This window comes from Armigeres subalbatus, chromosome 1 (assembly GCF_024139115.2).
Source record: "Armigeres subalbatus isolate Guangzhou_Male chromosome 1, GZ_Asu_2, whole genome shotgun sequence".
Taxonomy (NCBI): Eukaryota; Metazoa; Arthropoda; class Insecta; order Diptera; family Culicidae; genus Armigeres; species Armigeres subalbatus.
In genome coordinates this window covers 53,936,789-53,963,372 of record NC_085139.1, presented here as the reverse complement: position 1 = coordinate 53,963,372, position 26,584 = coordinate 53,936,789, and the positions used below count along the sequence as shown (strand labels likewise).

Here is a 26,584-nt window from a genome sequence, read left to right as displayed (position 1 = left end):
GGAGGATCCCCCGAGAGAATTTCTAAAAACTTTTAAATTCCGCAGAATTTCCCAATGAAATTTAAATAGTTTCTATATTTTCCAAGACAATTCCGAAGAATTTCACGATAAAATTTTTAAGAAATTCTCATGAAAATTCCAAAGATTTCCCCGAGGAAATTGACCTTTCCCGTCAAAAATGTCTTATTTGATATATTCTTTTTCAGTTTTTGTTTTCGATTTTTAAAATAGTTAGCGGCTTCAAAAAATATGAGTTCTTTGGGAAAGTTAACCTTAAATAATCCAAGAATCGACAGAGACAATAAAACGAGATACAATTTTTGCCGGGAAAGGATTAGGTATAAATAATTCTCTAAAGAAATTCTGCAAAATCTCACTGAGAAATTGCAAAGATTGTTCAGTGGAAATTTTGAATAACTTCAAGAGAATATTCCACTTTTGTGATGTCGGAGAAGAATTTACCGTCAATCAGATCTTGGTTGCCTAGCCCAGGCCTAGCCCAAGACTACGTGGTTGTTTTTAGAAAATAGAAATGCTCTTGTTCGTCGAGTCTTATATTCTTCCATGAATTCGGTGCTTCTTTTCGTTGGTGAAGAATTGTTGTAGCCAGGAATAATGTATGTATTATTTTTAAAACCAATCCTAATTTGACCTTTCTTACTTTATCTTTTGTGAAAACCAACATACAGAGCAGGGAATCAGTATTCGAGCAACGCCTAACAATATACCCTTTGTCATCAATAGAATGACAAACGCACCTCACAAGGCCTTATCAGAACCCGAACACAATTTGGCAAGAATCATTTGCCTTTGCATGCTCTGATATTTCCGAGAATACGATGCTATTTTTGTAATCAGAGTTAGATTTTGGAATATTTCCATAAAAGCAGAAGCTACGATAGCATAAAACCGAAATTTGATGTAGAGATAATGCAAAATAACGGGATGAAAGGTAGCATCAAAATCGTATTCTATTGTTGCCGACAAAATTTTTCGGATCTTTGTCATTTATCATCTCCGACAAAAACAAAGATTTGTTGTGGGTTCTCTGTTGTTGCTTGTTTCGCATGCGTATCCAAGAAAAGTTGATTCCCTGATACAGAGAAATACTGAATCAAGGCCGAATTTCCTTAGGCCGATGACATACTCACGCGTCTGCGTGCGCGAACGTGTCCAAGACAAAAGAATTCCTCTTGCTGATATTCTGCTTTACGAGTGCTTGGACGCGCTCCGCATCTCTCGACGCGTCAGTGTGTCATGGCCCTACTGGATGATTATGTGTTGATCATAGGAGATTATGATTAGTTCGTTTCGGCGTAACATTCCTTCTTGTTAATGATTGATCCTTTCCTTATATCCGTTAATTATTCGCTGTTTCTAATAAAATGTGTTGAAATTCCCTCGTTGGAAATCGCTTCCAAAATCTTGGGTAGTTCCTTTTGGTTGATGATGCTGGAAATTGCTTCGACGTACGTAGGTTGTTCTCCAAATTCACCATGAATAGGTGGCACAAAAATGGTGCTTCTAATAACTTTAACTAGCCACTTGGCCAAGTTTTGAGTAGGGGATTTCACTGATAGAATTATCTCGCGCATCTCTTTTCTTGGTTAATGCAGCTTTGGTAGTCCTTTGATACTTGGTAGAACAGGTTTCGCCATTTTTACCAGAGCTTCTTCGATGATCGTCTTGCAAACATTAAAACCAGAACCAGAATACTGCGAAAAACATCGAGAATTAAGGGATGTCTGGTCAAATAAACAAACTACCGTCTAGTAACGTGGCGATTTATTTTGTAAACATTTCTGTGTACGCTAACACTATAGTACTGTAATCAGGTTCTAATTTACATGACTGTAAAAATATTTATCATCTATAAATACATAAACACTATAAATCCATTAAAGCTTCTTCAACATATACATTCACTAGGATTTCTGACTTAATGCTGAAACGTACGACGAAACTAAACATAAGCTTCATTTGTTGCTTTCAGTAGAACCAGCTATGAAATCTTAACTTGACGTTGTTAACATTATTTTAACACAGCTTCTATCAACTAGGTATTGGTACGTAGTAGACACCGAATTTGTGATGTAGCAATTTGCCCGGAACATACAGTTTTTTTTTCTAAGCTCAGTGAACTTTCAGGTCGAAAATTTCCCTTAGCAGTGGCTCCACCTGAGCGGGATTCACATCCAGATAGACGCTGATGATTTCATCATTCAGCCGGTGCAGTTCGGAGATTTTCTGCATCAACTTGAGGAAGATCGACCTCGCCTCGCAGCCCGGGTACATGCTTTCTAGGTACCGTCGTAACAGGTAATAGTACGAATTCTACGGGATGAAGAAAGTTTCATTAAAAGTACGGGTCACAGAGCCAAACGAATTTACCTGTTCCAGCTTTATCACATCGGAGTGCACCGTCTTTGGTCGATCGGGCGAAAACAACGTTATGGCACACATAATCAAAATAATATTCTCATCCGAGCGCCACTTTTTGTCGAAGGTACGAATGAATTGTTCATGTTCCTGGTAGACGTTCCCTTTGGCCAACTTGAGCACGTCCGCCCGGATGTTGGACATCTCCTCCTGGCTGTGAGGAATCTGTGAAATTGGTTATATGGTTTACTGAACGGACAACAATTTAGGATTCTGGGTAGCGAACCTTCCAACTTGCCCTATCACAGTCGTATTGCATGGCCGAACGGAGAATCATCATTTCCGTGCTGCCAGCTTTGAGTAACGCCAGCTGGTCCTCTTGGCACATATTTTTAAATGCGCTGATTTTCTTTGACATTTTTATCAGTCGTCGGATGGCAATCGCCGTCAGGTTTATAACTTTTAACAGCATTGGATCCTGTTGGTTTTGGTTGGACTATGATATGAAAGAAAAAAGAAAGAAAACAAAATGTTATCTTAATGGTTGGAGACTTCGATGGTGAATCATATTTGTTAGCCTGTTCACAGAAGATAAGAAAGCATAGTTTGGTATCCCACATTGTGTAGCGATTTATCGCTAAATAGATAGGCAATAATGTATGAATTTAGGAACACACACACACAATGAAAAGTTGTTACAAATATTGCAGAGACCCCTCATGAAATTAAACAGATAGAATTTACGTAAATATTAACGATTATCAAGTTACTGTCATCCAGTAATTGACAAGAAAACAGCCACGTGCTCGTACCACCCCCCAGAAAATATCCTCCCACCGAGGAGAAAATGCAGTCTCCAGCTGAATGGGGAAAGTGTTCTTGTTTTAAAACTACATCAACTAATAATGAAGACAATGCTGTATCCGTTGGATGCTTAATTTGGTTGATTTTTACAACAGTTAAACAAAACTGCTTTTTGCACAAATATATTTGCAGGAAAAAGGATCATAGAAAGCTGAGAATCTACAATAACGTACATTTTTTATTGCAGTTTCAAATCATGCCGTCGTTGAAATGCTCAGTTGGAATCATATTCTGCCGGTTCATGACGGTGTTGTTCGATGTGCACAAAAGTTTTGTGTTAAAACGCAATTCGCAAGTTACCTATAAACGTGGTAAAGATGCGATCAATTTGTTTGTACCAATAATGGGTAAGTTGATATAGACACTGAAATTCGATTAAGATAATTTTCTTAATACTTTTTTTCCCTAGATAATATTTACCGCCAGCAAAAATCAACACCTGGAAGACCCTTTAAAAAAGACTGACCCCAGAGCCGACGCAGTTACCGGAAAATTAGCGAAGCATTGGCAACTTCCCCACGCCTAATAACTCTAATGTTACTAATATCTTATACCATGTTTAATTTTCCACCGTGAAGCTTGATGTCGAAGATCATTAATCAAGAATAATAATGATATCAATAAACTTTATTATAATTATGAAAATCTAATATGTTTGTTTTATATTTTTTGATTACTATGGGAAGAAAAAGGTTTCATTAATAATAAACATTTCTGTCCCATTTCAAACAGTTTTCATTGAGCAAATGAATGCTAATCAAGTTAATTTTCAAATGAAAATCATCCACTGATTTGTTTGTTATGATTATCATCTGCATGATTATGTATCGTATTCTGAACGACAATCATATAGATTTTCACAGAATTTGCATATAATAAACTGAATGATAGTCATTTGTAAATCATCTGATTTTTGATATGGGGCTTGGATGAGGCAAAAATCATACTGTAATTGGCGGAATGTTTCGTTCAGTGTAGGTAATTGCCAAGTTGAGAAAATATTTTTCATGGAGGAGAAACCAACGCTCATTTATACTTTGCTGATGCTCTAAAATTATCATTCAGTGTTGCGTATTAGAGTATTAGTAGCCTTGCAAGCGAAGGCGTAGAATTGCTAGCTCGGAGATGGCGAGTTCTATTCTCTGTCCGGTCTAGGATGCCAGCAGAAGATATTTCTGACAGTGATGTCAGCGACAATTTCTTGCTGTATAGTTTATAGCCTCTTTTGGTCGGATCAATAGCCGATCGGATTTTCAGTATAGCGAAATATGAAGAGCCCCACTGTAAGCACGCTCAAAGCAGGCGATTCATTAATAACTGATCAAATGAATCGCCTGCTTTAAGCGTGCTTACAGCGGCACATTAGGAGTTAACTTTCTGAAATCTGTATGGCAAAAGGCATCTAAGGTTCGATTTCTCAAAATTAAGCATCTTTGTCGAAAAAATATTTGGTAGGCGTAGTAGCGGACACCTTCCTACATAACTGGTACCAAATAGGTGGTTAACTCATGTTGGCTATTTTGCGCATATACTATAGCGCCTGTATGTGACAGCGACGGGTAGAAAATCAGCCACTGCTAATAATTCATTCTAAAAGAATATTTGAAAAATAATCGAAAAGTAGGCCAAGTTCCAGTTGGTATGTAGAGCCATAGAAGAAAAAGAAGAACGGACTTTCTAGATTCAATATGTTGTTCGATAAGGTCCACATTGTTTTGCGGTCTGCTGGCAGACGTCTCAATGCTGGCACAGAATCCACAGTTTGATTTTCATCCAAATCTGGAACCAACGGAGCTGCATTATTACGGCAGATTGTATTGGCATCGTTCAATACAATCTGCCGTAATAGTGCAGCATTTTAATACTCAACCTCTACTGATTTATGACTATTCATTGACATACGGTACGTTCTGAAAACGGTGAATAAGCTAACAGAAAGTAGAGTTTATTATATTGAATCAACTAAGTCTTTTTTAAAAATCCTCAAAATTTATTATGTTCCACAAGTAGGTAAATTCTATGTGAATTTCCATGTTTGTTGGTAGATATGATTCCCCTAATAAGAAGAACGAGAGTCATACTCGGCCCACAACAGGTGGCATTTGTTTTGTATTAGCTAGCTTGTATGCCTCTAAAGCCGTTATACATTTATTGATAAGATTACATATTGGACGTTATCACCATCCAATAGGTTTTCTAGCTATCGAATCAGCCAAATTTGATTTATTTATTTCGCCAAAGCTGGTTTCAACCATGCATTTTTGGACAGGCATTGGGGAGATACAGATAGAGTTTTTATTAAGCTTGTGTTTTGACGTCATCATATGAGACTAATTGAATTTTGATTGCGCTAGCGGAATCAGACGCGAACAGAACTGGTTTGTCACTTCGTTTCGAGGCTGCAATGAAAAAGGGCCGCTGCCTCTGCCGAAAAGGCGGACCCGTGATGTATCGATTGTTCATAATCTCTGCGAATAGAGCCTTCGATTGCCTCAGGTTTGCTCCTCTTTTAAAATAAGTTTCCATCGTTCTGTCGATCTTGAGTTCTCTGGCCATCCAGCTTCGTAGAACAACACGGTGAAGTCCCTCCACCGGATAAAGCATGGAACCGGCCATGTTGTTGAGGACACGGTTGGCCTGACTCTCTAGGAACCAATGTCTATCATCATCTGCAGCGTATCTCAAGGTTCAGCTTGTAACAAAATGGCAGAACGCCGCCTACTTCAGTACAGGCGGAGAAAGAAGGAAGGGAGGAAGTCCCGAAAACGATCTAACAGCTCAATCAAAGTTGCCTATTTTCCGACTTGGACATTAATTTACAATGTTCAGAAAACTCAGATGTGAATATGTACATAATGTGGAAGATTATGATTTGAAAAATGTATTGGACGGCCCTCCGACGAGACAGGACGATTGGAAGCTTAGAACATGGAACTGCAAGTCGCTAGGTTTCGCAGGTTGCGACAGGATGATCTACGGTTTACATCCCCGCAACTTCGACGTCGTGGCGCTGCAGGAGATTTGCTGGATAGGACAGGAAGTGTGGAAAAGCGGGCATCGAGCGGCTACCTCCTACCAAAGCTGTGGCGCAACCAACGAGCTGGGAACCGGCTTCATAGTGCAGGGAAAGATGCGCCAACGCGTGATTGGGTGGCAGCCAAAGTCGAGCAATGCAAGGATGTGCAAGCTGAGGATAAAAGGCCGTTTCTTCAACTATAGCATCATCAACTTGCACTGCCCACACAAAGGGAGACCCGACGACGAGAAAGAAGCGTTCTATGCACAGCTGGAGCAGACATACGATGGATGCCCACTGCGGGACGTCAAAATCGTCATCGGTGACATGAACGCTTAGATAGGAAGGGAGGAAATGTATAGACCGGTCATCGGACCGGATAGTCTGCATACCGTATCGAACGACAACGACCAACGATGCATAAACTTTGCAGCCTCCCGCGGAATGGTAGTTCCCCCGCAAGAAAATCACCTAACCAAGTAACGGAAAACCAAATCAACCACTTAGTAGTTTGCCAATAACACATTCCAGAAGCTGAATTTCAAAATATGTTGTATGGTGGACTTCTAGTGCGAAGGTTTTTCTACAACTCTGCCTAATGGTTCGTTGTTTGAATTCCACTAGTAACGGAGTTATAGCTTTAGTTTCAGTTACTTAGACTAAATGATAACAAAATTCCAATCGTTTAGTTTAAGTTACTGCAACTAGCGCTTTAACTCCGTTATTAGTTGAATTCTAATAACTAATCATTAGGCAAAGTTGTAGAAAAACCTTCGCACTAGAAGTCCACCATACAACATATTTTGAAATTCAGCTTCTGGAATGTGTTATTGACAAACTACTAAAAGATCGAACGCAAATTACTGAATGATCGTTAACATCCTTGCCCCGATATGTGTAAGGACATAAACGGGAACCTTCTTACAAACGAGCGTGAGGTGATCCAAAGGTGGCGGCAGCACTACGAAGAGCACCTGAATGGCGATATGGCAGACAACGGTGACGGTATGGCAATGAACCTAGGAGCACGCGCGCAGGACATGCGACTTCCGGCTCTGAATTTCCAGGAAATCCAGAAGGAGATCGGCCGGCTGAAAAACAACAAAGCCCCTGGAGTTGACCAACTACCAGGAGAGCTGTTTAAACACGGTGGTCAGGCACTGGCTAGAGCGCTGCACTGGGTGATTACCAAGGTTTGGGAGGATGAGTTACTGCCGCAGGAGTGGATGGAAGGTGTCGGGTCCCATCTACAAAAAGGGTGATAAGCTTGATTGTAGCAACTACCACGCAATCACATTGCTGAACGCCGCCTACAAGGTACTCTCCCAAATTTTATGCCGCCGACACCAATTGCAAGAGACTTCGTGTGGCAGTACCAGGCGGGATTTATGGGTGAACGCTCTACTACAGGCCAGGTGTTCGCCGTACGACAGGTATTGCAGAAATGCCGCGAATACAACGTGCCCATACATCATCTATTTATCGACTTCAAAGCCGTATATGATACAATCGATCGGGACCAGCTATGGCAGCTAATGCACGAAAACGGATTTCCGGATAAACTGATACGGTTGATCAAGGCGACGATGGATCGGGTGATGTGCGTAGTTCGAGTTTCAGGGGCATTCTCGAGTCCCTTCGAAACGCGTAGAGGGTTACGGCAAGGTGATGGTCTTTCATGTCTGCTATTCAACATCGCTTTGGAAGGGATAATACGAAGGGCAGGGATTAACACGAGTGGTACAATTTTCAATAAGTCCGTCCAGCTATTTGGCTTCGCCGACGACATAGATATTATGGCACGTAACTTTGAGAAGATGGAGGAAGCCTACATCAGACTGAAGTGGGAAGCCAAGCGGATCGGACTAGTCATCAACACGTCGAAGACGAAGTACATGATAGGAAGAGGTTCAAGAGAAGACAATGTGAGCCACCCACCGCGAGTTTGCATCGGTGGTGACGAAATCGAGGTGGTAGAAGAATTTGTGTACTTGGGCTCACTGGTGTCTGCCGAAAATGACACCAGCAGAGAAATTCGGAGACGCATAGTGGCTGGAAATCGTACATACTTTGGACTCCGCAAGACGCTCCGATCGAATAAAGTTCGCCGCCGTATCAAACTGACAATCTACAAAACGTTAATCGAAATTGACGTTCATCATCACCGAAAAAAGCCAATCAATTTCGATTAATGAATTCCACGGTTATTAGCTCAAACCAAATCTACAAAACGCTCATTAGACCGGTAGTTCTCTACGGACACGAGACCTGGACGATGCTCGTGGAGGACTAACGCGCACTTGGAACTTTCGAAAGGAAAGTGCTGCGTACCATCTATGGTGGGGTGCAGATGACGGACGATACGTGGAGGAGGCGAATAAACCACGAGTTACATCAGCTGTTGGGAGAATCATCCATCGTTCACATCGCGAAAATCGGACGAATGCGGTGGACCGGGCACGTAGCTAGAATGTCGGACAGTAACCCGGTGAAAATTGTTCTCGACAACGATCCGACGGGCACAAGAAGGCGAGGTGCGCAGCGGGCAAGGTGGATCGATCAGGTGCATGACGATTTGCGGACATTCCGCAGACTGCGTGTTTGGATAAGTGCAGCCATAGACCGAGCTGAATGGAGAAGACTTTTATGTTTTGCACAGGCACTCCGTCCTTAGTATGGTAATAAATAAATAAGTAGGTAAATTCATTGAAAAATCAATGAACGTTTTTAAACCGTCAATATTGAGAAGTTGCTATCTTTCCAAAGAAATGAGTTTCAGTAGTGTAAAATAGTTATTTTATATGACATTTTTTTGTATGACTAAATAATTCAATTAAAAATTTTATATGATTCAATTATTTACATATTTTTTTGCAAATGTGCTCTTCAGTTTATTATTTGAGCTTGTTTGATAGGGCACGGAATTAGGCAATGCAATTATCTGCGCGGTATTTGGAATCATCTTCTGAATGAACGCGGTATTAGGCATATTTACTAGTCAAATGTTGAACACTATTTTTGTAATTTTTTTATAAGTTGAAGAACAAAACATATTTTTCGCTTCAAATGTATTTAATATTGATTAATGCGACATAGTTTTCAAAGGTGATTGTTGCAAATTGATTATTATGTAGCCGTTTTTTGTGGACACGTTCTTAACCCCACGGTAATAGTCACGTGAAATTCCCTCTCAACATTATGATTTTAGTTGGTTGGCTGCTACTGATACATCTATGTGATCGTCATCGTTGTGATCGATTACTTCCCAACGATTAATCGATTCAATCATCGACAAGAATCGAGAGTAATCGATTAGTTACTAATCGATAATTCGGAATGTTACATCTCTACACCAAGCGATTATACGCTGACGACAGCCACTCGATAGTTTACTACTGAAACGCTACAGATGCATGAACCACCGTCCACTCTCCATGTCCACTCACCGTGGATTCTCGAACAGCATGACGTGCGCTCGCTAAAACGGGTCTTTTTGCCCAGAGAAAATGAAGCGGTTGGCCAAAGGGGCCCGTAACTTACATCATTAGGGTGGCTCAAAAAACACTTTTACAAATTTTTTGATGGGCCGCCTTCTTATTTGGTTCTATTTGATGCCCTGATGCTCTGGACAAAATTTCAGCCAAATCGGTCAACGTTTGGGCGGTGCTAAACTCGTTGGAAGTTTATATGGAAAAATGTATGCAGAAAAATCCAAAAACAGTGATTTGCAGTTGGACGGCACAAATTTACAATCTAGAATCATGATATTCATTCAGTTCTTGTAGAATTAAATACAAAGTGTTATGCTGAAATATTAGCATTTTACTGGAGTGTTGTAGGGGTGAATTTATTTCTTTTCAAAGGTAAAAGAAACGAAATTTGCTCAAACCCCACTTCAGATAAATGCTAATAACTTAGCCGGGCAAACTCTAATCTTCTCGCGGTTTTCTGCATAATATTCTGTATTAAATTCTACAAGAACTAAATGAGTATCATGGTTCTTGACCGTAAATTGTGCCATCCAACTGCAAATCACTGTTTTTGGATGTTTCTGCATACATTTGTGCATATAAATTTCCAACGAGTTTAGCACCGCCCAAACGTTGACCGATTCGGCTGAAATTTTGTCCAGAGCATCAGGGCATCAAATAGAATCGAATAAGAGGGCGGCCCATCAGAAAAATTGAAAAAAGTTTTTCCCATATTAATTTGAGCCACTCTATTACATCATTCTAAAGGCCGTGGATGAACGGGATTGGTTGGTCTTGAAATTTTTATTGGATATGAGACCAATAAAAAATTTCAATAGTTTAACGTAAATAATCAAAAGTTTGAATAAAATTGACAAATTGTAGGATAGTTTCCGAGTCGATTGATATATCCTGCTTTTATTATAGCTGCGGGTAAACTAATATGGTAATTTATTTTGACACATGCTGTGTACAGATTTTATAACGCAATCATAGATGCCTAGAAGGTTTTCTTTATCATGATTCATGTCAAAAAATTTGGTGGGGTTTGTGATCAAATTTTTATTACCTACTTCGTACATTACTATTTTAATCTACTTAATATCTGTTTCTTACTTTAGATTGCTGGATACTGAATGCATTTTATAAGAAGATGCGTAGACTTGCCACCTAAACAAATTGTCAAATACCGTGAAGTACCCCAATTTCGCGCACTTAAGATCTGACAAAGTAAAAACATTTGCTACTGCATCACATAGTAGAAGGATTCTAGGTTCTCAAAGAAAAATGTTACTTGCATACTTTGCCGCTATTTAAAAAAAATTGCGGTATAAATCTGAGACCGTTGTATGATCTTTATTTCGCGCATGAACATAGGATAGTTCCTAATTTCGCGCAAAAATGTTCCTAACTTCGTTCATGTTTGGAATTGAATATCGTTATTGGTTTGATGAAATATAATCCGTTGACCAATAGAAGCATGCATCCATTGCTCAAAATATGCAGATAACGGTACCAGACAGCCGTCAGTGACCCATTCTTTAGTCGAAATGGTATGCCCCTATATTTCGACCCTCTAGAGCTTTGCTTCTTGAATTTTAGTTGACACAAGTTATAATTCCTAATATATCGTTTTCTTCTGGAATATAAACCGTATTTTAGGAAAAAAGGCATTGTATGAGCAATGTTTAGCTGGTGTATTAAAAAAAAGTTTTAATTTTAGAGACGAGGCATTCCACGGGGGCATGTCAGTCGATCCTGAGCGACCATTTCGAAAATATTTGAAACTCTGCACAGTTTTTCAATTTCATCTAAATCGTCATTTTTCGATATCAAATCTTCATATTGAGTCACGACTAACTTTTCAAAAGGGTGTATGTGAAAATGGTTCAAAAATATTTAAAAAGCTGCACAGCAAAAACGGAATGTTCGATTGTTATGATTTTTTCAGCAAAGTTAGACAACTAAATGGTGATTCTTAAGAAAATGTGCACAGTAAAAAAAAATTTTTTTTTGCCTTTAAAAATATCATTTTTGTCACAAAAACTCAAATATCTCAAAACCCTATCTTTTTTCGAACGTAATTTTTTTTAGGGAAAACGGTCCATTATATTAGCTATCTACCATTGGTGATGGTAAACTACTAAACAAAAAAGTTATGACATTTCAAACATTTCACAATTTTCACATTTAGTAAAAAAAAATTTTTTTCTGTGTAAGTTATTTCGAGAATTGCAGTTTGATGCAGATTTTATTGTTAAGGGACGTGATTTAAACAAGTTGTTTTCATGATATTTGGATTTAATTATTCATAGCATCTATAAGAAACTTAGACACGATCCAGTGTTGTGATCAAAAGTATTGATAGTGTCATAATTTTCATTGCACGTGACTGGCGAAAAATTCTTTTAATAGTGTTGAAACCTGTTGATAATAACGTTGATAGAAACATATCAGAAATGTTATTTTTAAGACAAAAGCTGCAAAATCAAAGATTTATATACACGTGTACGTCTATAGTTTACCTGCAAAAAATATACCTCTTAGAGAATAGACTTTATGATCGGGAGGAAACGGGTATCTTCAACAACAACAAATGCATGATAGGTACATACCATGACAATGCTCACGAAAAAGCAAAAAATTACTACTACTAAGGTTGTTAAAGATCTTATAGTAATTTTTTCTTCAGTCAAACAAATGACACCAAACTAGTCAGTAAAAACTTAAAAGTGATTTTGTTTATTGAAATATTACGAACAACATGAGTAGCCGCTTTCTCAACTGTTGTAGGCCGTTTGATGGAAAAAAGTGTTCAAAAGAGTTACGAAATCTCACCGAAAGCACCATAGATAAACTGAAAGCGACTGGTTATGCTCCAATGTCCACATTGAATACAAATTTACGCATTTGCACGTCCTGCCGTCTAAACGTTGACAAAAGAGCAATCTGTATATCATCGGTTGAGCAGAGCGCAGGAAGTTCGAAAACGACAGCAACTGAGGAATTGCCAGATGTATCGACAACAACTGAGGAATTACCAGAAGTATTAAGTGCTGAGAGCCTTGCCACCGTACCATCAGCGAAATCTGTTTCAACAAATCAATCGGAAGATGAGTGTATCCAAAAGGTCAACATCGAACGCTTTAACGAGGGCATAGCTGGGATAAAAGTGACTCCGATTAAATGGAGTAAGATGGACTACGTTTATTACCCGGAGAAAAAATACCGTGAAATAAACGAAGCTGTACGAAGAAACCTCTTCAAATTAGGACCTGATGATGTGGAAAATACAGACTACGATGAGGTAATTATAAATATGAAGGAAAGGTTCTCGAATGCAGCCACGACAAGGAAAGAAAAATTATTGATTTTGTCGATGCTGCCAAGTTCGTGGTCTATTCAGGATGCCATTGATGAGTTCAAAACCAATAGAAATACAGTAAAAGAGGCAAAACAATTGAAGAATAACTGTCTTTCAACCAAAAATACTAGGTCTAGTACTGCATTAACAGATGAGACAAAAGAAATAGTAGTTCAATATTTTGAAGATGATGAAGTAAGTCGAGCTATGCCTGGTCAAAAGATTATGTATCAGTAAAAAGATGGAAAGCGTCAAGCAATCCAAAAACGATTAATGATGACGACTTTGAAAGAAGCGTACACACGCTTCAAGGAAATTCACGATAATATTAAAATAGGTTTTTCCTCATTTGCAAGCCTTCGGCCAAGGCAATGTAAGCTTCTTTCCAATTCAGGAACACATAATGTGTGTGTGCACAACCCATGAGAATATTAATCTTATTTTACATAGTTTGAAAAGAATCAATTTAACAAAGGATATTAAAATGTTAACTGGTAGTTATTTGTGTGAAAATACAACATCAAATTGCTATCTACGATCTTGTTCGGATTGTCCAGATTCTTCATCATTGGAAAATACTTTATTCGCTGAGTTTGAAGAAAAATATATTGATCAGTTATCATTTGAGCAATGGGTGACCACGGATAGGTGTGACATAGAAACTATTGTAAAACCTGTAGATGAGTTTGTGTCATATTTTTGCTTGAAATTTAATCCCTCACGATTTCATTAAAACAGAACAATCCAGCTTTTTAAAAAATACGAAAAATACATTACAAAATGGTGAATTTTTAGTCATTTGTGATTTTTCTGAAAATTACAGCTTTGTATTGCAAGATGAAGTGCAGTCCCATCACTGGAACGTACAACAAGCTACAATTCATCCATTCGTTATTTATTTTAATGAAAGTACGCAAATTGAACACTTAAGTTTTATTATAATTTCCGAAGATTTAAGACACGATTCAGTATCCGTAAACTTGTTCATTGAAGAAATGATTAACTTTTTACGCGTTGATAAGCATAAAGAAGTCAAAAAGATATATTTCATGTCTGATGGAGCAGCGTCGCAGTACAAAAATCGTAAGAATTTTTCGAGCCTATGTCAATTTAAATCAATGTACGGAATTGATGCAGAATGGCATTTTTTACTACATCACATGGCAAAGGTCCTTGTGATGCTATTGGAGGAACAATAAAGCGCATGGCCACAAGAGCAAGTTTAGCCAAAGAACGTGAGCATCCAATTAAAACTGCGAAAGAACTTTTTGATTGGGCAAATCGTAGAAAAGAAAAAGATTTAACCAAATTATCATTTTGTTTTACTACTACTGAAGAGTACGAAATAAAGGCTTCAGAGCTCAGCGAGCAATTTAATAACGCGAAAACGATCCAAGGAACCCAAAAATTTCACTGTTTCATTCCATTGTCGGAAAATAAAATTAAAGCAAAACTATACTCAAACTGTGCTGATAATAATTCAAAAGTGTTCGATATTTTAAAAATTTGAATAAAAATAAATAAAAAATAAGTATTAATAAACTGTTTTCATGATATCATAACCCATACCAAAATTCAAACCCAAAACTCTTAGAGTTTCTATAACAACATTGTGTAACTGCCACATTTAATTTAATACTTAGGATAATATTAATTCATTTTTATTTATTTATACATATAATATTTATACATATAATATACATAATACCGATGAATACATAAATATGGAATATCATACAAACAACTTGTTTAACTCACGCAAGGCCCTTAACAATAAAATCAGCATCAAACTGCGATTCTTGAAAAAAAATACACGGAAATTTTTTTTTGCTATATGTGAAAATTGTGAAATGTTTGAAATGTCATAACTTTTTGTTTATTAGTTTACCATCACCAAATTTTTATGGTAGATAGCTAATATAATGGACCGTTTTCCTAAAAAATTACGTTCGAAAAAAGATAGGGTTTTGAGATATTTGAGTTTTGTGACAAAATGATATTTTTAAAGGCAAAAAATTTTTTTTTTACATTGCACATTTTCTTAAGAATCACCATTTAGTTGTCTAACTTTGCTGAAAAATCATAACAATCGAACATTCCGTTTTGCTGTGCAGCTTTTTAAATATTTTTGAACCATTTTCACATACACCCTTTTGAAAAGTTAGTCGTGACTCAATATGAAGATTTGATATCGAAAAATGACGATTTAGATGAAATTGAAAAACTGTGCAAAGTTTCAACTCAATAGAAAATCATGAATTAAAAATTTTCTTAAATTTTGATGCTGTTGCTTGGAATCGCTCAGACATCATGTATGAAAGTCTTAAATTCCGCTATCTCTTACATAGGGCATCTTCAAATATGTGTTTCATATTTATAAGACATCTTCAATATTATATACATTATCGAAAAAGCTGCTGTAGCTGCTGCTTATCATCGACTTAAGTTTAGCATCATTTTACAAATCGAATTTGATAGCTATTGCAGGCACTAATCTATAAGATTTTTCAAGTCAACATTAGTCGATGTCGGTGGTTATCCGCCTGAAAATTAATTAAAAAGCGTATGGGAATGAACTCTTCGAGTTCTATTCAGTGTAAAACTGTCCTGTGCATTATATTGCTTTTGTTTCATTAGAATGTTGCAAATGAAACTACGCAACAACAATAAACGAAATTAGGCATCCTAATCCTAATTACTTTCATATATGTACCTAATTTCGCGCACAAAGCGAAAGTCTAAATAAACACAAAATACATACAATTTTATATTTTTCAATAGGAATGACGAATAAACATATCCAACAGAGCATAATGGATACAAATATTTCCAAAAAGTAGCCACTTTGGTGCAGTAAAATCATTTGTTTACTTGGGTCATGTTCTTCGTCTCTGTGCTAAGCACAAGCAAATATGGCGGTCGATAGGAGGGCCAAATTGAAATAATTTCATTTGGTGTACTAAACCAAGTTTGTTTTTCAAACTCTTTCGTGAAAAACATTTAACAACAATGATATTTTGTAATCCTCCAGATTTTTAAATTTTGACTGGTATCTAAAAATTAAAAAAAAAAGATTTTGTAATGCGACATTTCGTTCATTCCACTTGACCGCATGACAGGGACAATAGAAACACCAAGAATTGTTGTGGAGACAGCTCTCATCGCCATTTTCTCTGTATCCCATACTGCCAAATTCAGCTCATCAGAAGAAAACAGTTTTAGTCCTGCTGAACGAGGGTCAAGCGTCAACGTTCAAAGGACCGAATGGCGAGTCATGCATCGATGTGGCCTTCTGCAGCGCGGGATGGATGGTGGAGCCTGAATGGAGGGTTCACGAAGGGTATACTGCTAGTGACCATCAGGAAATACGTTTTATGGTCAGCTATACCCCCAACAGAACCACAAGGCGGGTCAGTAAAGCTGATCTAGGATGGCGTACCTTGCAGTTCAGCCCTAAACTGCTGGAAGAATCACTACGGTGGGAAAATCGGACTCTACTAGGCCTTAGTGGTGATGAGTTATCCGATGTCCTAACATGAGCATGTGACGTGACAATGCACTATGGTCCAGGATACAGATTAACGCGGAAAGATGAATTTTACGCCAAAACTATATGTTTTAGAAAAAACTGTTGTTCTACAAAATTGTTCGAAATAGTAAGGCCATCATTATGGTGCAACCAAAAAATAGGGTGGCCCATCATATAAAAAAAAGTTAGAAAATATTTTTTTAATTTTTGGAATATTGACATGTTATGTTCTACAAAGTTGTAGCGCAGCTTATTCCAATCAATTTTGCTAAAAAAACTTTTTCTGTAGCTGTTAAGTTGGCTGATTTAGAGCAATTTTACTTAATTGGATTAGGGTGTACCTCGAAAAAACAGTATTTTTAATCTACTTTTTTTGTTTTGGATTTCTCGAAAAAGTCGTCTTCAGATGACTTTTAGAGCTTAAAAAAGTGCAACTTTTGATAGGTAAATATGCTCAATATATTCTACCGATCAAAAGTTATAATCGTTTTTCTGTCAAAATTACATTTTTTCATAAGTTGATATCTCCGGTTAGGGCACACCAAAAAATATGTTTACACAGCATTTGAAAGAGAAATTCATATTCTTTATTGTGTCAAAAAATTGGAGATATGTTATTTTTGTATCTCAAGTTTTACTAATTTTACTAAAATCATGTTTTTTTCAAATAAATTGATATAACTCGACAATGGAAGAAGATACAGACGATATTCTTATAGCAAAACACGCGTTTTGGAAAGTCCTAAAAGTCTTCAGAAGGTGACATTAGTGAAAAACAAAAAATGAAATGAGCAGATCATAAATATTGTTTTTTGAGGGACACCCTAATTCTGGTAGGTAAAATTACTCTAAACAAGTGAGCTTAAGAGCTACATAGAAAGTTTATATAGCAAAGTTGATTGAAAAACCCAGATTAATCCACCTAGCGGCGATGGTGCCTTTCTCGTGCATCGTAAAATGTACTGAAAAAATCACATAGGAAAGGTCAACAAAGCACTTTAGGGGGATAGATCGCATATTTTCTATCATTTTGCATGTTTTTGCATTAATTACTATGCATTTCCACCATTCTTAAAAAAAATTTTTTTTTTCCATTTTGAAATTTTTTTCCAAGGGGGGACCCTTGGGAAAAAACAATGATTTTAAATAATTCCGAAATGCAATGTCCGATCAGGCCAATTTTCAATAGCAAACAATGGGACCGCATTCCCTGTCGAATGCAACTTGTTGCGAGTAAATCAGGTAATGCTAAGTTCCAAAAGTGTGTCTACAAAATTTGTACACATACACACATACACACACACACATACATACATACACACAAACAGACATCACCTCAATTCGTCGAGCTGAGTCGATTGGTATATAACACTATGGGTCTCCGAGCCTTCTATCAAAAGTTTGGTTTTGGAGTGAAATTATAGCCTTTACGTATACTTAGTATACGAGAAAGGCAAAAAGCTGCGCTACAACTTTGTAGAACATTTTATGTCCATATTCCGCAAAGTTAAAAAAATAAAATTTCACATTTTTATAAAATGGCCCACCCTATTTTTTGGTAACTCTATAATAAGGGCCCGAGTATCCAGAACAACTTTGTAGATTAAATTTTTTTCTTAAAAGTATGCTTTAGGCCAAAAATGCATCTTTTCTCGTGAATCTTGCAATACGATGATAATGATAAAACTTATAAAAAGTGTTAAAGCTGTAGATTTTTTATTTTTCATTTCTCACAAATGTCACCTTCTGAAGACTTTTAGGGCTTTCCAAAACGCGTGTTTTGCTATAAGAATATCGTCTGTATCTTCTTCCATTGTCGAGTTATATAATTTTTTTTGAAAAAACTTGATTTTAGTAAAATTGGTAAAACTTGAGATAAAAAAATAACATATCTCCAATTTTTTGACACAATAAAGAATATGAATTTCTCTTTCAAATGCCGTGTAAACATATTTTTTTGGCGTGCCCTAACCGGAGATATCAACTTATGAAAAAATGTAATTTTGACAGAAAAACGATTATAACTTTTGATCGGTAGAAGATATTTAGCATATTTACCCATCAAAAGTTGCATTTTTTTGAGCTCTACAAGCCACCTGAAGACGACTTTTTCGAGAAATCTAAAACAAAAAAAGTAGATCAAAAATACTGTTTTTGTGAGGTGCACCCTAATCCAATTAGGTAAAATTGCTCTAAATCAGCCAACTTAAGAGCTACAGAAATTGACAAAATTGATTGGAATAAGCTGCGCTACAACTTTGTAGAACATATCATGTCAATATTCCGAGAAATAAAAAAAAAAATTGTATTTTTTTTTATATGATGGGCCACCCTATTTCTTGGTTGCACCATAATGATGGCCTTACTATTTCGAACAATTTTGTAGAACAACAGTTTTTTCTAAAAAATATAGTTTTGGCGTAAAATTCATCTTTCCGCGTAAATCTGTATCCTGGACCATAGTGCAATGCCCAAGTGTACAAACCAGTGCACTGGTGGACGAGCACCATAGCTGATCTTGGCAGAACCTGTCTTAGAGCTTAAAGAAGGTTGCGACGGGCTAGAACCGAAGCGGACAGGCTAGAAAGACGCCGGGTGTTCCAAACAGCTAGCAGAGCTCTGAACTACGAAATCAAATGTAGTAAGAGAGCCTGCTTTGAAGAGCTGTGTAGAATGGCCAATAATACTCCATGGGGGATGCATACAGGATAGTGATGGCTAGGACCAACATCACATCTCTTGAGTAATCCCCGAAGATGTTCGCCAGGATCGTTGAATGTTTGTTCCCGAAGCATGACTCATCGGACTGGCCCGCCACACCGTACGAGTCAGTGAACGTGGTACCGTTAGTGACTAACGATGAGCTTATCGCCGTTGCAAGAAAACTTAAGCTAAACCAGGCACCAGGGCTGGATTGTATTCCTAACCTGGTCCTTAAGCACGTGATTCTTGCCGCTCCAGATATGTTCAGGAGCGTCCAACGTTGGACGAAATAAACTTCCCAGAACGTTGTAAACGGCAGAAGTTGGTGCTATTGCCTAAGCCTGGGAAATCCCCGGGAAAGCCATTCGCCATACAGACCAATTTGCCTACTCGACACAACTGGTAAGTTGTTAGAGAGGGTGATACTGAATAGATTGACGGACTATACGGAATGTGCTGGTGGCTTATCAAGCAACCAGAATGGGTTCCGTAAAGGCCGTTCTACCATCGAAGCAATTCGGTCGGTAACGGAAACGGGTAAGATAGCGCGTGGTTTGAATAGGAAACCCCTAATCCCAAGGCGTTAAGCGACCCGTGCCAAGGGGATGCATGGCCAGGGGGGTAAAATGAGCTAGGCCTTTAACGGAGCCTGTGGGATATCTGGGCACCCTCCTCAGTAATTGTCCCTTACCGCGTCATGCTGGGCTCTGGCGTGGTGGATCTCTTTTCCCGAGCAACTCGTGGGACCAAAATGGAAAACCAAGTCAATTCTTCTTCAATTAGTGATAGTAGTGTAGGCGACAACCCCTTCGCAAGAGGTGGGTTGTTCAGGTCTCCGCCTAGGAGGCCAGAGGCAATAGTCGGCAGCTCGGTGCGCAGCGCCAGCGTGGGTCACTTAACCTTCTCCCCGGCTACGCCGGTAGAGGTTATAGACGGCCCATGGCTTGTGAGGGCGATGAACCGCAAACGCGATGGGCTTTCGGCCTTCGAGGTGGCGACGGAACAGCTGGACGCCATCATCGACTTTGCGTCATCGAAGCATAATATCAGCAAGGACCTCAAGGGGAGCTTGCTGAAACTTCGAAAGTCGATGTTGGACGCCAAGCTGGAGAAGGCTGTCGGGACGGCCAAGTGCAAACCCGTGAAATTCCGTGGAGTCGAGGTGAACCCAGACTGCGGCCCAAGGATTCACGGACTTGGGCAAGATCGAATCGACCGAGGGCGTGCCAGCGAAGACGGTGGTGCCAAAGTCTACCCAGACTGAGGCTCAAGTATTCGTGGGCACGTCGGGGGTGACTGCTCCAACGGAGCAGACACAAAAACAGGGGAGACAGCCTCCAGGGGATGAGCTCCCTGGGGGCCGCTCCAAAACGCGGAGGGTTACTACCCCGAACAAGGGAAGTGGGGCTGGGAAGCTGAACCCCGGCCAGGTACCTCCAAAACCGGGGGAGGAAGGACCTGGAAAGGTCCGTCCACCCAGGAAAGACAATGGTAAGGGGTTACGGCAGGCTGAGAGCTCTCACCCACACCAGACCAGGGAAAGAAAGGGGATGACGCCTCCTGGACCCTGGTCAAGGACAAGAGGAAACCGAAGACGTCAAGGGCCGAAAAGAAGGCCCAGGCGAATGAGGGTAGCAAGAAGTCTAGGGTAGGCGCCTATCGCTCCAGGGGCGATGCCCGTGTCATCAAGACGGACGAGGCTAAGTACTCGAACGTCTTGAAGGCGATGAGGAGTGACGTCAAGCTCGGTGAACTCGACACCGACGTACGTGGAATAAGACGTACCCGGACGGGCGAGATGATCCTCGAGCTGAAGCGGGGCGTCTCGCAATAGGGCGCCGCCTTCAAGAATATGGCGGAGGAAGTCCTAGGCAAGACGGTCAAGGTGAGGGCACTCACGACGGAGGTGAATCTATGGGTTAAAGACCTGGACGAGATCACCGAAGTCGAAGAGCTCGTCACGACACTGCGGCGACAGTGCGAAGTGGAGACGCCCACCGCAGCCGCGGCTACAGAAAGGTCCGGCAGGGACACATGTAGCATTGGTTCGGCTATTTGCAGCGGACGCCTCCAAGGTAGTCAAGTTAGGGAGCGTCAAGATGGGGTGGTCGGTATGCCCTGTGGGCATATATGAGCAACCCGAAGTTTGCTTCAAGTGCCTGGAACCGGGGCACAAGCAATGGGACTGCAAAGGCCCTGACAGAAGCAAGCTCTGTCGACGCTGCGGATTGGAGGGACATAGGGCACAATGCTGCACGAACCCTCCTAACTGTTTGATCTGTTCCAGCAAAGCTGCGAACAGCAAGCACCCCATGGGGGGTTCGAAGTGCCCGGCGTTTAAGCGTGTTACAAAATCACAGTGCAGGTAACGCAGCTGGCTTGCTCGGCCTCGCCCGAGTGTTTGGTGTGCGCAGGTTTAGAGGAACCGGCGGAACACGTGTTGTTCATGTGCTCACGTTTTCGCGGAATGCGTGACCACATGCTTGCCACATATGGTCTGGACACTACCCCGGACTACCTAGTTCGGAGGATGTGTAAAGATGAAGTTGGCTGGAACGCCGTTTTATCGGCTATCGCCCAAATCGTCTCGGAGCTACACAGAAGGTGGCGCGTGGACTCAAGGATGTCTAGTTCAGGCGCAAGTAAGAGGTGGTCCAAGGGATCGGAGTCGGCTTCATGGGTCATACCGGTGGTCATGCTCTGTGGTCGAACTCAATTCTTTTATCGAACAAGTGGCCGCGCGAAGAACAACATGGTATCGTCGCTTTCGCGGCGTCGGTCAACCGGGCGGGTTCCGAACCCGAGGACGGAAAGGGGTCCTCGTCGAGGCTGGGGCAGGCGTAGGCACCGCGTCGGCAAGTCCCTCTGTGTGTTGACGAATAGACCCTATCGCAGAGAGGTCAATTTGGGGTACACGCGGCATCATCATTCTTGATACCAGTCGTGCAGAGGGAAGCAGGCGCGAAGTCGACCCTTCCCACCTTCCGAGGACATAGGGCGTGGTAAGGCCAACTGGAAAGCCGGCAATGCGCTGGCACAATAGCATGGTGTTCTTCTAAAAAAGCGAGTCACGATGTTCGGTACTGCAAGGACACGCAGTTAACCTCGAAGGTGCGTTGTGCACTGGCCCACCTTTGAAGCATTACTTTCTGGTTGTACCGAAGGGACTATGGGCTTGGCGGCAATGGAAACGGTTTAGCGGGTCGGGGATGTAGTCCTGCCTCCCTCGTTTGCTGTCGGAGGTGGTCCCTAACCCCGCACTTCCTGGACAACCCAGGATGTCTGTTGAGCAGATTCCCCCTCCATTGCTTAGGAAGAAAAAAAAAACAGACAGGCATGTGCTCAGCTCGTCGAGCTGAGTCGATTGGTATATAATACTATGGGTCTCAGAGGCTTCTATAAAAAGTTCGTTTTCGGAGTGAAATGATAGCCTTTCGGTACAACTTAGTTGTACGAGAAAGGCAAAAACTGTTTGGCATTGTGTACTCATATATTCGATGAAATTTTCAATATCATTCAAATTTAGTTCTAGTATTTTTGAGTAAGAAGTTTTGTTTCTATTTGCCCTATTTTACGGTGCCATCAAAATTAGTTGAATTCTATTCTGCATTGATAAAAAGTTTCGTGTTCATGTTTTGTCAGCATCAACGAAGTAAAAAAATAAGCGCCCACTAAATCCCCGGTTTACTTTAGCCTCTCATGTTTAAATGTTTTGCCTGTGAACATATCTTTCATTCAGCTTTAATCAACAATGAAAGAACGTCATTGGAACAGAATTTCTTCTTGAAAACATTAAACTATGACTTACCTTTATCCGACAATCCTCGGAGATCAGCGACGCCAGGTCCTCATCGACCGGCGCATAGAGCGCCTTGTTCGCCACGATCAGTTCGTTTAGCTTTGCGCGCTCGGCATCGTTCAATTCAATACTGTTTCCACCACTCACACCGCCCAGCTGCGACGACTGAGAAGAGGACGATGCCCCTCCCCCACCGGACGAACCGCTACCATTGCCGCTACTTCCCATGGAGGATCCATTGTAACCCTCATACTCCAGCCGGATTGCTTGCTCTAAGACCGCTTCCAACGTATTGGGAAAGTACGTCGCTTTGTTTTGCGTTTCTTCGAAGGTATCCGGGTCGGAGATGACATGATGCGAGGATGGAGGATCTTGAGGTGGTGGTTCCGGCAATGAATTGAACAGGAATGCATCAAAAGGGGGAGCAGTAAGCTCGCACTGAGACGTTGACGATGGGGACGCCGTAGCACTGTTCGTGGTAGGAGGAATGCTCGGAATAATGACATGAGGTGGGGTCAGCTCCTCAGGGGAATCCTCTTCGTCCTGCTGAGAAGTATCCGCGGCTTCCTTGATCGTTTCCATCACATCCGAGTGATTCATCATTTTATTGATCATCTGGAGGGCTTCCGCTGGGGCATTCATAAATTTGTTCATAATCTGGACGGCATCCTCAGGCTGATTCATCAGTTGCTGCATAAACTGAAGGACGTCTGCTGGGGAGCTCATAATTTTACCAATGATTTGTAAGGCGTCCGTTGGAGAGCTCATGAATTGAGCAAACACCGTCAGAGCATCCAAAGGGGAATTCATTATCTTGCTGATAATTTGCAAAGCATCGCCAGGTGCTGTTATAAAATGTGATATCAGCTTTAATGCGTCGCATTGTGAGTTGATAACTTTTGACATTATAAACACAGCGTCTTTCGGGGTTTTCATTAGAGAGGCGATCGTCTGGCTGGCCTGGGTAGGGTACTGAACAATGCGGTTGACGATATCCTCCGGACTGGATTCGATGGTCAGGACAGGCATCATTGGTTCGCTGCTACGAGCTGGGTGTGAAGGCGATTCCAACTGAGTCTGAGAGGGCAACGCTAGTATTGCTGCTGATAAGAGGTCTGCCCCCTCCGTTCTTGTCGTGCCCAAATGATTGTATGTCGAGTTGTTGTGCGACGAACAAGAAGAATTGCTGAATTCGTTCGGCGAAGGCACTCCACTATTAAAAGCATTCATATTAGGAACAGATAAATTTTGCATACTCGAACCATTCTGCTGATGCATCGACTCCGGGGACATCATGTAATCTGAGGAATTACTCCAGCAATCTGATTCTGTTCCTTCCCGTTTAATTTTCATAGGCAAATCGTTTTCTAACATCCCGCCTGTCATTTCACTGCCAATCGAATTCCCTCCATCGCTAGAAACGTTTCCATTAATCATCCGTTTTTTCGCCCTGTTTTGTTCAATTTTCTTCCGCTTCAAAGCCTTATCTTCCTCCGACATAATATATTCCTTCTTCATGCCTATCTGAAAGCACTTATCTAGCCGACACTTCTGACAAAACCGGCGGGTTACGACCGTAATTTCACAACTTTCGCTGAAAGGGCACGTGAAGCCCTTTGTCGAGAGAGCATTCCTCCGGAAGAATGCCTTGCAGCTTTCGCAGGTCATCGCGTTGAAATTGTAGCCCAACGCTTTGTCCCCGCAAACGCTGCATATTTTGGCAGCTGCAGCTGCTGTTCCGCCAGGAGTCATCGCGCTGCCGACTAAATCTGGTTTATCTGGACTTTCGGTGCTCATGGTCTCTAATCGTTGAGCACCTTCCCCGTCGTTATCTCGTCGCCAACTCGCTCGAAGCTTATCAATTCGCGAACTTTTTTTATTGCCACTGCTTCGGTCTTCGACCACTCTTTTCGCCACTAGACTGGAACTGCTATTGATGTGGTGGTCTTATCTTCGAACAATCTTCGTTTTCGTAGCAATCAATATATTCATCATGATAATACTTCTGTCAACACTTGACTTCTTTCAGAATTTGCTAATCTTTTGACCATTAACTGATAATAACGTTCTATTATTATTTCGACCAATTTTCGCAAAACACCTTTGTTGATCTTATCTCGAGAACTTTGGAAACCTGCTGATTCTTTGACTCTCTCCGCCACAGTCCGTGTGGGCAAATCAAATAATCAAATTTAATTATAATAAATTGAACACAAATAGAACTGGCAGAATGGTCCGCACTATTGAAAATTATTATGCACACGGATGGACGTACGAAGACGTATTTTTAAAAAAGCAAAACACTTTCATATCACTGTAGTAATGTACGGGATGAGTCAATTGCGAACAGCAATCAACCAGACCAGAAGGAAAAATCGGACTCTCGCACACACGCGCAACGGCAGAATCAAAACATGACGGATAGACTCTGACAGTTCTCAATGTTATTCTTGCACAGGGATGTAATTCTAGAAAACTTATACACAGAAAAAAATCTATAGGGCACTGCACAGAAACATCTCTTTCTCTTTTGTTCTTCGTGAAATTTGACATTTACTGGCCTTGTTGTTTTCTAATTTCTTTGTAGTGAGAAAGAGACAAAGCAGTCCGTGCAGAGCCCTAACTTTTCAAAAGGACCTAAGGGCCGAATTCTTCACCTCCGCTTAGTGCTTAAGGGTGCGGCCAGAGTAGACGCGAAGTGCGATGCGAAGCGAAGCGTCCATACGATTTGACAGCTCCTTATTTTTGATTGTTATTCCCTTGCGTACAATTTTCGCGCGGCGTCGCGTAGACGCGTCTACTCTGGCAGGCACCTAAACCAGGTTTAAGCGTACACTCTGAGAAAAATCTATACTAAATAGATTAAAAGTCATTCTAACTGGCTATTCGCCTGGTTGACCCCGACTTCGTATAACTGCCATATAAACGAGCTTAGTATAACTTTGATTTATTATGACAAAGTATACTAATGAGGCGACAGTTTTTTTCTCTTGTAGATGGATTCTGCAGTTGTATGTTTTGTTTTGCTTCAAAGAAAATGGAAAATCACGAAAATAAAAATATGTATATATTTTATTATTATACTAATCCTAAGAAAGCAATCATCATCATATCGGTATCCATCGTGATTAATTGGCGATAATATAAGCAAGTTTCAAAAAACCATCTTTCGGCTCTAAAGAGTCCAAACTGTACCACATAACATAACCACAATTATAACAGCTGATGACTTTTTTGGTGGGTATTTGCGTTTCTTCCTGGTAAATTCCTTTGCTCCATAATTTGATGATAAACTGATGTCCACTCTGAACATCGTATTAACTCTCGATACTTTGTGCTCGTCGAGGTGCTCGTATCCTGTAGCATGCATGCCTTAATTTCCACAATCATCAATCTCTCTGAAACGTAATCAAATTTTATAAATCATATTTCATTCCTTTTTTATGTAATAGAGAACATA

General features: G+C 40.3%; 1 protein-coding gene across 1 annotated transcript; it reads right to left on the bottom strand.

Moving 5' to 3' along the window:
- Positions 1 to 1,768: 1,768 nt before the first annotated feature.
- On the bottom strand, positions 1,769 to 25,519 carry LOC134225518 (nuclear hormone receptor HR96). The gene is made up of 4 exons (XM_062705688.1): positions 23,134 to 25,519; positions 2,666 to 2,875; positions 2,392 to 2,604; positions 1,769 to 2,334 (listed from the first exon to the last, which is right to left on the bottom strand). The coding sequence occupies exons 1-4, from the start codon at positions 24,919 to 24,921 to the stop codon at positions 2,134 to 2,136; spliced, it is 2,412 nt and encodes an 803-aa protein (XP_062561672.1). The 5' UTR covers positions 24,922 to 25,519; the 3' UTR covers positions 1,769 to 2,133.
- Between the last annotated feature and the right edge of the window lie 1,065 nt (positions 25,520 to 26,584).